Source organism: Piliocolobus tephrosceles, chromosome 15, assembly GCF_002776525.5.
Source record: "Piliocolobus tephrosceles isolate RC106 chromosome 15, ASM277652v3, whole genome shotgun sequence".
Taxonomy (NCBI): Eukaryota; Metazoa; Chordata; class Mammalia; order Primates; family Cercopithecidae; genus Piliocolobus; species Piliocolobus tephrosceles.
The window spans coordinates 79910538-79923315 of record NC_045448.1 but is presented as its reverse complement, the minus strand read 5'-3'; the positions used below and the strand labels follow the sequence as shown (position 1 = coordinate 79923315).

Genomic DNA, 12778 nt, shown 5'->3' with positions numbered 1-12778 from the left:
GCCCCTACCTTTCCATCTGACCCATACCTCCTGGGTCCCGACCATGACTTTCTTGAAAGTGTAGCCCCAAAATTCTCCTTACCGCTGAATCTACTTCCTCTGATCCCTGCCTCCTAGGTACTAATGGTTCAGACTTTCATTTCCTCTAGCAAGTTGTATCTCCAAAGGGATCTAGGGAAGCTCTACGCTGTGTCCTTAGGCATCTAGGATATAAACCCAGACAGTCTTGTCCTTGGTGTCCCTCCCAATTTAGGCATATGGCTCTTGACATGGGCAGTTATGTGGGACCCATTCCCCACCACCCTTGCCAGGGCCCCAAGTTTGTAAATGGCTAAGAGAAAAGAGACAGAGAGACAGAGAGAGAGACAGAGAGGAGAGAGACAGAGGCAGAGAGGTGATAGAGACAGAGAGGAGAAAGAGGCAGAAAGGAGAACAAGGAAGAGAGACAAAGAGGGAGTCAAAGAGAAAGATAGAAATAGTAAAAAAAAAAAAAAAAAAAAAAACCAGTGTGCCATATTCCTTTAAAGGCCATGGTAAATTTAAAACCTATAATTGACAATTGAAGGTCTTCTCCGTAACCCTATAAACTCCAATACTACCTTGTTGTCAGTGTAAACAAGGGCGTAGCCTGAAAACACTGAGACCACTGATAGCCTTCCTATCAAAAATCCTTAACCCAGTAACCCGTGGATGGCCCAAATGCATTCAACCTGTAGAGGCAACTGCTTTGCTAACAGAAGTAGAAAAGTAACTTTTAGAGGAAACCTCATTGTGAGCACACCTCACTAGTTCAGAGTTATCTAAGTCAAAAAAGCAAAAAGGTAGCTTACTGACTCAAAAATCTTAAAGTATGGGGCTATTCTGTTAGAAAAAGGTAATTTAACACTAACCACTGATAATTCCCTTAACCCAGCAGATTTCCTTGGGGGGGTAATTTAAATCTTAATTACCATACAAATGTCTAGGAGGAACTCCCTTCAGGACAGGACCATAGATGGTTCCTCCCAGGTGATTGAGGAAAAAACTACAATGGGTATTCAGTAATTGATAGGGAGACTCTTGTGGAAGCAGAGTTAGAAAACTGCCCAACAATTGATCTGCTCAAATGTGCCAGCTGTTTGCACTCAGCCAAGCCTTAAAGTACTTACACAGTCAAAACAGACTATCTCAATCTTGACTCAAAAGGTTACCTACACCCTCTCTGAAGTGAATTTGCATAAGAACTGTTGTTTATGGGAATGCATCTTGATGGGGCAGCTGGGTTGTTATGAAATACTCAGGAACCCAGCCCAGCTCTAGGACTCACCCCTGAGCACAAAGGCAATGTTGGACATACTGGTCAAAGACCACTAGAATCCAGCTGCCCAGACCCCTTTCTTTGTGGTCAAGAAAGATGGGAAAAGGGGTGCAGGACTGCTACATCAGTGACTGTAACTAATCCAATAAGCAGAGGTCCATGGTTAGTGATGCACCCTGGAAAGGAATAAGCATTAGGACCATAGAGGATGCTCTGGGACTAATGCTCTTCGGAAAATGACTAGGGGTGCTGGCATCCCTATGTTCTTTTTTCAGATGGGAAACCTTCCCCCTAAGGCAAAAACACCCCTAAGATGTATTCTGGAGAACTGGGACCAATTTGACCCTCAGAGCTAAGAAAGAAATGACTTATTTTCTTCTGCATTACCTCCTGGCCATGACATCCTCTTCAAGGGGAGAAATCTGGCCTCCTGAGGGAAGTATAAATTATAACACCATCTTACAGCTGGACCTCTTTTGTGGAAAAGAAGGCAAATGGAGCGAAGTACCGTATGTACAAACTTCCTTTTCATTAAGAGACAACTTGCAATTATGTAAAAAGTGTGATTTATGCCCTACAGGAAGCCCTCAGAGTCTACCTCTCTACCCCGATGTCCTCCCTACTCCTTCCCGAACTAATAAGGATCCCCCTTCAACCTAAACTGTCCCAGAGGAAATAGACAAAGGGGTAAACAATGAACCAAAAAGTGTTCATATTCCCTGATTATGCCCCCTCCAAGCAGTGGGAGGAGGAGAATTCAGCCTAGCCAGAGTGCATGTACCTTTTTCTCTCTCAGATTTAAAGCAAATTAAAATATACATAGGTAAATTCTCAGATGACCCTGATGGCTAGCTATATTGATGTTTTACAAGGGTTAGGACAATCCTTTGATCTGACTTTGAGAGATATAATGTTAGTGCTAAATCAGACACTAACCCCACATGAGAGAAGTGCTGCCATAACTGCAGCCTGAGAGTTTGGTGATCTCTGGTATCTCAGTCAGGTCAATGATAGGATGACAACAGATGAAAGAGAATGATTCCCCACAGGCCAGAAAGCAGTTCCCAGTGTAGACTCTCACTGGGACACAGAATCAGAACATGGAGCTTGGTGCGGCAGACATTTGCTAAATTGCGTGCTAGAAGGACTAAGGAAAACTAGGAAGAAGCCTATGAATTATTCAATGATGTCCACTATAACACACGGAAAGGAAGCAAATCCCACTGCCTTTCTGGAGAGACTAAGGGAGGCATTGAGGAAGCATACCTCTCTGTCACCTGACTCTATTGAAGGCCAACTAATCTTAAAGGATAAGTTTATCACTCAGTCAGCTGCAGACATTAGAAAAAAACTTCAGAAGTCCGCCTTAGGCCCAGACCAAAACTTAGAAACCCTACTGAACTTGGCAAACTTGGTTTTTTAAAATAGAGATCAGGAGGAGCAGGCAGAACGGGATAAATGGGATAAAAAAAAAAAAGGCCACTGCTTTAGTCATGGCCCTCAAGCAAGTGGACTTGGAGGCTCTGGAAAGGGGAAAAACTGGGCAAATCGAACGCCTAATAGGGCTTGCTTCCAGTGCGGTCTACAAGGACACTTTAAAAAAGATTGTCCAAGTAGAAAAAAGCCACCCCCTCCTCCATGCCCCTTATGTCAAGGGAATCACTGGAAGGCCCACTAACCCAGGGGTGAAGGTCCTCTGAGTCAGAAACCACTAACCAGATGATCCAGCAGTAGGACTGAGGGTGCCCGGGGCAAACGCCAGCCCATGCCATCACCCTCATAGAGCCCTAGGTATGCTTGACCTTTGAGGGCCAAGAGGTTAACTGTCTCCTGGACATTGGCATGGTCTTCTCAGTCTCACTCTCCTGTCCCGGACAACTGTCCTCCAGATCTGTCATTATCCAAGGGGTCCTTAGGACAGCCAGTCACTAGATACTTCTCCCAGCCACTAAATTGTGACTGGGGAACTTTATTCTTTTCACATGCTTTTCTAATTATGCCTGAAAGCCCCACTCCCTTGTTAGGGAGAGACATTCTAGCAAAAGCAGGGGCAATTATACACCTGAATATAGGAGAAGGAACTCCTGTTTGTTGTCCCCTGCTTGAGGAAGGAATTAATCCTGAAGTCTGGGCAACAGAAGGACAATATGGACGAGTAAAGAATGCCCATCCTGTTCAAGTTAAACTGAAGGATTCTACCTCTTTTCCCTACCAAAGGCAGTAGCCCCTTAGACCCGAGGCCCAACAAGGATTCCAAAAGATTGTTAAGAACCTAAAAGCCCAAGGCCTAGTAAAACCATGCAATAGCCCCTGCAATACTCCAATTTTAGGAGTACAGAAACCCAACGGACAGTGGAGGTTAGTGCAAGATCTCAGGATTATCAATGAGGCTGTTTTCCCTCTATACCCAGCTGTACCTAACCCTTATACTCTGCTTTCCCAAATACCAGAGGAAGCAGAGTGGTTTACAGTCCTGGACCTTAAGGATGCCTTTTTCTGCATCCCTGTACATCCTGACTCTCAATTCTTATTTGCCTTTGAAGATCCTTCAAACCCAACGTCTCAAGTCACCTGGACTATTTTACCCCAAGTGTTCAGGGATAGCCCCCATCTATTTGACCAGGCATTAGCCCAAGACTTGAGCCAATTCTCATACCTGGACACTCCTGTCCTTCGGTACGTGGATGATTTACTTTTAGCTACCTGTTCAGAAACCTTGTGCCATCAAGCCACCCAAGTGCTCTAAAATTTCCTCGCTACCTGTGGCTACAAGGTTTCCAAACCAAAGGCTCAGCTCTGCTCACAGCAGGTTAAATACTTAGGGCTAAAATTATCCAAAGGCACCAGGGCCCTCAGTGAGGAATGTATCCAGCCTATACTGGCTTATCCTCATCCCAAAACCCTAAAGCAACTAAGAGGGTTCCTTGGCATAACAGGTTTCTGACAAATATGGATTCCCTGGTATGGTAAAATAGCCAGACCATTATACACACTAATTAAGGAAACTCAGAAAGTCAATACCCATTTAGTAAGATGGACAACTGAAGCAGAAGTGGCTTTCCAGACCCTAAAGAAGGCCCTAACCTAAGTTCCAGTGTTAAGCTTGCCAACGGGGCAAGACTTTTCTTTATATGTCACAGAACAAACAGGAATAGCTCTAGGAGTCCTTACACAGGTCTGAGGGATGAGCCTGCAATCTATGGTATACCTGAGTAAGGAAACTGATGTTGTGGCAAAGGGTTGGCCTCACTGTTTATGGGTAGTGGCAGCAGTAGCAGTCTTAGTATCTGAAGCAGTTAAAATAATACAGAGAAGACATCTTACTGTGTGGACATCTCATGATGTGAATGACGTACTCACTGCCAAAGGAGACTTGTGGCTGTCAGACAACTGTTTACTTAAATATCAGGCTCTATTACTTGAAGGACCAGTGCTACGACTGTGCACTTGTGCAACTCTTAACCCAGCCACATTTCTTCCAGACAATGAAGAAAAGATAGAACACAACTGTCCACAAGTAATTGCTCAAACCTACACTGCTCAAGGGGACTTTTTAGAGGTTCCCTTGACTGATCCCAACCTCAACTTGTATACTGATGGAAGTTCCTTTGTAGAAAAAGGACTTTGAAAAGAGGGGTATGCAGTGGTCAGTGATAATGGAATACTTGAAAGTAATCCCCTCACTCCAGGAACTAGTGCTCAGCTGGCAGAACTAATAGCCCCCACTTGGGCACTAGAATTAGAAAAAGGAAAAAGGGTAAATATCTATACAGACTCTAAGTATGCTTATCTAGTCCTCCATGCCCATGCAGCAATATGGAGAGAAAGGGAATTCCTAATTTCCAAGGGAACACCTATCAAACATCAGGAAGCCATTAGGAGATTATTATTGGCGGTACAGAAACCTAAAGAGGTGGCAGTCTTACACTGCTGGGGTCATCAGAAAGGAAAGGAAAGGGAAACAGAAGGGAACTGCCAAGCAGATATTGAAGCCAAAAGAGCCGCAAGACGGGATCCTCCATTAGAAATGCTTATAGAAAGATCCCTTGTGTGGGGTAACTCCCTCCAGGAAACCAAGCCCCAGTACTCAGCAGGAGAAATAGAATGGGGAACCTAACGAGGACATAGTTTCCTCCCCTCAGGATGGCTAGCCACCAAAGAAGGAAAAATACTTTTGCCTGCAGCTAACCAATGGAAATTACTTAAAACCTTTCACCAAACCTTTCACTTAGGCATTGATAGTACCCATCAGATGGCCAAATTATTATTTACTGGACCAGGACTTTTCATAATTATCAAGCAGATAGTCAGGGCTTGTGAACTGTGCCAAAGAAATAATCCCTTGAACTGCAGGCCATACATTGAAATCCCTGTATCTTTAACCTCCTTGTTAAGTTTGTCTCTTCCAGAATCAAAGCTGTAAAACTACAAATTGTTCTTCAAATGGAGCCCCAGATGCAGTCCATGACTAAGATATACCATGGACCCCTGGTCCGGCCTGCTAGCCCATGCCCCAATGTTAATGACATTGAAGGCACACCTCCTGAGGAAATCTCAACTGCACAACCCCTACTATGCCCCAGTTCAGCAGGAAGCAGTTAGAGCAGTCATCGGCCAACCTCCTCAACAGCACTTGAGATTTTCCTGTTGAGAGAGGGGACTGAGAGACAGGACTAGCTGGATTTCCTAGGCCAACTAAGAATCCATAAGTCTAGCTAGGAAGGTGACCACATCCACCTTTAAACATGGGGCTTGCAACTTAGTTCACACTGATCAATCAGGTAGTAAAGAGAGCTCACTAAAACGCTAATTAGGTAACAACAGGAGGTAAAGAAATAGCCTGAGAGCACAATGGGAGGGACAATGATTGGGACATAAACCCAGGCATTCAAGCCAGCAATGGCTACCCTCTTTGGGTCCCCTCCTTTTGTGTGGGAGTTCTGTTTTTACTCTATTAAATCTTGCAACTGCAATATATATATATATATATATAAATTGGAAGAATAATTATAAAATTTATAATGGAGAACATGGAAATAAGTGGGACTGAGGAATAACATAAATGGACTACTATTGTATTATTTATCATTTTATTAATATTAATATGATTATATTATTTCTTGGTTACTTCTTTTTGCTTCCTTTCTCTAAAAAAAGCTTAAAAAGATGGCAAGATATAATCACAGTAGATTCTAGATTGTGAGTCTATTCCTGTTTGTTAAATGTTTTCTGTATGATAAAGATAATTTATCATAAAAAGAAAAGCAACATGACTATGAAATTATTTCTTATTTTTATTTTTATTTGCTACCATGAGAAATGTGAACTCTGATACATTGTGAACAGTTCAAATCTGCAAAGTTATCATCCATAAGCTGTTTGAGTATGATTTATGATAATTAATTGAAAACATTATCTTAATTTTTTCCCAAATGACCATTTTGTATTATGACTAGCTTATTCTAAAACAAAAATAAATAATAAGCAATAGCCTTTATAAAATACCCATATAGATAATGTTAGAAGAGCAAACATGATATGAACAGGGAACTCTTACAAGATCAATGTGAAAATTTGAAACCAAATAAAAATTAACACAGTTTTCTGATAAAAATTATTGCCTCCAATAACTGCACAGGTCATATGATAGTTACTGTTCATTGCTTATGTATAATTGACCAAATTTCCCTAGCTACGTTATCAGCTTTCCAATTCTTTGATGTTAATAACTTCCCTCATTGGCCTCAGGGACTTTGAAGCTTTGTCCCTTTTCCCTATTTTATAGGTGCTCAGCACCTCATTTTATCCCTTTCCCAATTCTTCTGACAGGCATAGGATAAGATGAAAGGACCAAAGTGGCATTCTGGACATCTGGTTAATATATCTCAAAGGAGTGCACTTTAGTGATAAATCTCCAGTGAGATATAGTTCAAGGCTATTTTTGACATGGGCCCTGCTGAGCCATCTTCCAGGAAACCTCTACATTTTACCATCCTTGAAACAAATATTAGACTCCTGTGAAGAGATCATTTTTCACTTGCATAATTCAAAGAATGACTACTAAGTCTTATCTGCAAATATTTGATTCAGAAGATAATAAGGATAAAAGTACAAATTGGACATCTTATCTTTTGGCAAAGGAAGCTCCTTAAAACTCAGCCTTGGTTACATCGAGAGTAAGAATTCCTGTGTCATCCCCAAGAAGTAGATTTTTATATAATTCAAAACCAGCTCGATAAATACAATATTTAAACAAACTTCTCCATGCCTGGTTAATAAGCACTGTTACGAAGAACAATGACAAATAAAACAAAAACAACTCAACTTTAGTGAGTTTAGTGAATGTCATTGCAAACAAATTTCACATTGCAGTTACGGATTTTATAACCTTAAGGCTTATTATAAATGTCACATTATTTCAATTAAGAATAAAAATGAGTTTTAATAATAAACTATCAACATTCAAATCTTCTCTCCTAGCTATCTTGAAATATACAACATATTGTTGTTAACTATAGTCACCCTATGTGCTATCAAAAGCTAGAGCATATTCCTTCTATCTAGCTGTATGTTTGTATGATGAACCAAACTTTCTTCATCTCCCCTCCCCCTTCTCAGCCTCTGGTAACTATTCTACCCTCTGGTTAGCTTCTACCCCCTACCTTCCATGTGTTTACATATTGTTGTATAAATTTTGTGGGAAAAAAATATCCTTAACAAAATAATCTGCTGGCTATATTTCTTCCCATATTATTTGAGGAATTGCATTGAATTTGGGGTACTGAATTTTGAGGACATGAATTAAGGATGAGCTACATTTCATGACTATAAACATCTGCATGCAAGCTGACATACTACAACAATAGCGTGAGAGTCAGGGTCTGTAGACATTCCCAGCCCAACTTTTTCCTAGACTGGCCAAACTGAACCTGAACCAGTGTATGAGCAATGTAGTATGCTTGTCAGAGGCATCAAACTGCCAACTCAAAAATAAACCTGATTAAAAGAATTTCTCTCAGTATACCCATATGAAGCGGACCATTTTCCCAGTAAGAATGTAATTAAAAGGGCTTTTAATGTGTAGCCAAATGGCAGTCCAGCAAGGAAGCTCATGAGCAACTTACAAGTAGTGAGCATTTTGATGTCATAGAGACTTACATGCAATTCAGGATTATGTTTACAACATCATAAAACAAAAATTTAGAGATAGGGTCTCACTCTGTTGCCTAAGCTGGAGTGCAGTGGGATGATCATAACTTACTGCAGTCTTGAACTCTTGGGTTCAACTGAATGTCCTCGTACCTCAGCCTGCTGAGTAGCTAGGACCACAAGCACACACCACCACAACTAGCTTACATTAAAATATAAATTGTAGAGATGGGGTCTTACTGTGTTGCTCAAGCTGATCTTGAACTCCTTACCTCAGGTGATCCTCCCACCTCAGCCTCTTAAAGTGCTGGGATTATAGACATGAGCCACTGCGCATGGCCAACTGACCTATGATTTTTACACCACGGCTGCTCTTCCCTTCTTTAATCACTATTCATTCTTCTTTGATCCTCATTATTTGACTGTAGTCCTTCTTACGTTTTGTGTTCCTTCATCACCTCTTATTCTATCACATTGTCATTGTCATTCTCCTCTGGGGAAGCTCTTTCTTGCTGAAGACTGGAAAGACAAGTCCACTCACCTGATTTTCTGTAAGATTTTGGCTCATCTATTGAGTTGTCAGATAATTCTAAAGTTTCATCAAAATTAGCTACGATATTTGCATAATGGCCCTGAACCCTCACTCCTACTCTTAGCTTCAGTTCCATCTATGCCCTCAACTGTCTATCATACTTATAATTCCTCTACTTAATGTATTTAATCTTACGAGGCGAGGTAATAAGAAATACATTGGCTTGCCTCTAGAAGTGGGTTCTTAAGAAATCCACCAGAGGAACTCCCCTTTCAGATGTCCACATTAGAAGATTTCATATCACATTTGGTGCCACAGGTCTTTGACAAAGAGGACGCAGAGGAAAAAGCAAACTTCACCTCTTCTTAGGGATAGTGTTGGCCTGCCAACAGGGAAGAGGCAACATCTGGTAAAATCCCCAGTCTTTGCCAGGAAGAGTCTCCTCCCCATGCCAACCCCACCCCATGACCCCTGTCCTACCTTCTCATTGTCACTCTTCACTCCAATGTCCCTCCCCCAGATCCTCTTATAAAATCTCACTCTTTCCTGACCAGACAAACCATACCATATCCCACCAGAGAGGTAAGTGGGAGCTGAGAGAAGATGAGACCTGGGGAGGGGCTACTGCACATGATACAGGAGAATGCATGGGAGGGTCCCTTCCTCGGGCAGCACAGGAGCTCTGAGACTCAGCAAGGGTGTCCTGGGAGGGCTCGGGGATGGGAGAGTACACAGATTCACAACTCATTCAGAACTGTAGAAGATGATGGATGTGACCAAGATAACTTTAGTCCTAGGGGACTAGAGAAGGAAAAAGACATGAGGCCGTAGGGTATCTTTGTGTTCTCCCACTGACCATGCTTTCTTTAGTGATTCCTGATTGCCTCCTCAAGTCACAGACTCCTATGCTGCTTCCCATGGCCCTGCCCAGCGTATCTTGGATGCTGCTTTCCTGCCTCATGCTCCTATCTCAGGTTCAAGGTGAGATTGCTCTGCCTCTAGCACAGGGTTTCCTATGAATCCTCAGAGCCAAGAAGAGCAGGAAGGCTCCTGTGTGCCACATGAGGTAATGGCATAGTGTCTAATGAACCTGCCTGCAGTTCCTGCATCATCACTCCTTCCTTCAGGTTAACTTGCAGTGGGAGGCTCCACGGTGGTCCACTAACAGTGGAAGGAGATGGCTTCCATTTAGTCAGTGGACTCTAATATAGACTGGTGGGAAAGTGTGGAGGGTCAGTAATGAGATGTGGGGAGGGACAATGATTGGAGGACCCAATGTAGAGACAGCCCAGAGTGAGGACAGTGTTGAATGGTTGAATAAGGGGAAAGGGTAATGAGAGACTAGAGGGTGCCCCATTTACTATTTTGAGATAAAGAACTTCTGAAAACACAAGGGAAGGTGAAGGGATATCAGGAATGTGGTCTTCCTCCCCAAGGACAGGCCTAGATATTCCCCGAGGTCATCTCCCACCCCAACCCCCACTCTTCATTTTACCCTCTCCCTCTTCTTCCACCCCAGGTGAAGAACCCCAGAAGGAACTGCCGTCTGCACGGATCCACTGTCCCAAAGGCTCCAAGGCCTATGGCTCCCACTGCTATGCCTTGTTTTTGTCACCAAAATCCTGGATGGATGCAGATGTGAGTGGTTAGATGTAGGGTAGGAGGTGACAGGGGAAAATCCATGCAGGTCTGGGGGGAGGAGGGTCTCCATTCAGAAGAGTTCATTGGGAATGAGGATGAACATGCTTATCTTTCACATAGTCCTCCTCCCACCTACCTTTGCCCTGCCCTCCCTCAGCAGGTCTCCGGCTCCCTCTCATTCTCTTTGTCTCCCTCAAAGCTGGCCTGCCAGAAGCGGCCCTCTGGAAACCTGGTGTCTGTGCTCAGTGGGGCTGAGGGATCCTTCGTGTCCTCCCTGGTGAAGGGCATTAGTAGTAGCTACTCATACGTCTGGATTGGGCTCCATGACCCCACACAGGTGCGAGTATATCCTCCCCTCTCAAGGTGCTATTGTTGCCCAGGCCCACTCCCTGTCCCCTGTGCTGCCCGGGAATACTTCAGGGATCACTGGAGCTCAGATTCTGGGGAATATTTGGGGGAAAGTGAAGGCCATGAAGCATCTGAAGATCTGAGTTCTGTGGAGGTCTCTATCTTTCAGATAAAATCAATCTGCCTTCCTCAGGCTTATTACATAATTCTCATATGAGGCTGCGTTAATAACTCTCTGAGCTTCATGGAGTCTTTGCCTACTGTTCTGAAAGAATCCTTAATGAAGATAGGATCAATTTTTGCCCCCATACAGAACTGACATTACCTTTGAGCTTCACAAGCTAACCACAAATGCTACACCAGTTATTATTCTGCAAGTAACACATTACCTTGTGTGGTTCCAAGGATCTTGTGTTTACTGGCTGGGATTTTCCAATAGCAATGAGGAGTCAAGGAAGAGGTTCCTAGTGAAGGGCTCACCAGCAGCATCTGGAATAGCAAACCAAATTCCCTCATGCTGGGGAGCAAATCAGGTGTTGCAGCTAAGGGGCCATGCAAGAAGAGCTGCAATGGCCATTCCCATCACCTGGTTACTCCTCTACTTTACAGGGCACCGAGCCCAATGGAGATGGATGGGAGTGGAGTAGCACTGATGTGATTAATTACTTTGCATGGGAGAGAAATCCCTCCACTATCTCAAGCCCCGGCCACTGTGCGGGCCTGTCGAGAAGCACAGGTAAGAAACAGAGGAGCTGCCTCTTCCCAGGGTTTTCCATCTCATCCCCCATTCCTGGGTCCTCAGGAAGACCTTCAGGAAATCTTCCTGAGCTAGAAAATACAATGTCAGTGTGTCTTCTGTCATCTCCTCTCTTCTCTGCTTTCTTTGAATCTCTCTCTTGGATTGGGACACTGGTGAAGGTGAGGGAGAAGCTTTAACTTCTAGGCTAAAACCTGGGATGCCTCTTCATTGGATTCACAAACTTCCTCAGCCCCATTCCATTTATGTCTTCTGTCTCTCCAGCATTTCTGAAGTGGAAAGATTATAACTGTGATGCGAGGTTACCCTATGTCTGCAAGTTCACTGCCTAGGGCTGGAGGAAAGTCAGCAGCCTGTGTTTGGTGTGCAACTCATCATGGGCATGAGACCAGTGTGAAGACTCACCCTGGAAGAGAATATTCACTTAATTCCCTCAAACCTGACCACCTCACTCTTATCTTCCTTCTGTTTCTTCCTCCCCGCTCTCATTTCAGTCTCTTCATTTTGTCATATGGCCTAAGTCTTTAAAGAGCAATATAATAACATTTTTAGTCTGCACTTGTTTGTCTTGTATGTGCCAGTGTCATAGCCATACCCTGAGAAGGACAAAGTGGTTGAGGGGAGGAAACTTTGTAGGTCCTGCTTCTTCCCTGTTCACCCAGGTCTCTAGGGAAAATGAGGAAATGTGCATCGCTACTAATGTGTTGTGATGAGGGTGTGGGTCCTGCTCATGTAGGATTTGTGTTGTGAAGAGATGAAGACATTTCTCTCCCACGTACTTCCTGCCCTCCCATTCCCATAGCCCAAACCTGACAATGTGACATGAACAGATTTAGGAGGCTCTGATGGTGCTTAGAATAGTACTTCTCAGAGAATGGCATCAGCAGGATGGTAGATATGACTTTCCAACTCTTGATCAAACCTTCACAGAAACATTCATTTGAACTACCATCCATGAAAATGGAAATACCTTCACAAGAGCTAATAAGTCCAAGTGAGTGATTAAAGCATCTTCATGTTGCAAAAAATAAGAAAAGATGCATTGAAGAGGGTA

The 12778-nt window shown here is 43.3% G+C and overlaps 1 protein-coding gene across 4 annotated transcripts; it reads left to right on the top strand.

Moving 5' to 3' along the window:
• Nucleotides 1–9524: 9524 nt before the first annotated feature.
• LOC111523435 (regenerating islet-derived protein 3-alpha) lies at nucleotides 9525–12282 on the top strand. Of its 4 annotated transcripts, none has more exons than XM_023188033.1 (6): nucleotides 9539–9560; nucleotides 9872–9959; nucleotides 10498–10616; nucleotides 10819–10956; nucleotides 11577–11703; nucleotides 11989–12282. In XM_023188033.1, exons 2-6 carry the CDS (start codon nucleotides 9884–9886, stop codon nucleotides 12054–12056), a joined length of 528 nt encoding a protein of 175 aa, XP_023043801.1. In that variant the 5' UTR covers nucleotides 9539–9560; nucleotides 9872–9883; the 3' UTR covers nucleotides 12057–12282. The 4 variants fall into 4 exon arrangements, with proteins under 4 accessions (XP_023043799.1, XP_023043803.1, XP_023043801.1 ...); XM_023188034.1 differs by having other exon boundaries at nucleotides 9540–9560; nucleotides 9849–9959; XM_023188031.1 differs by having other exon boundaries at nucleotides 9525–9959.
• Nucleotides 12283–12778: the final 496 nt, after the last annotated feature.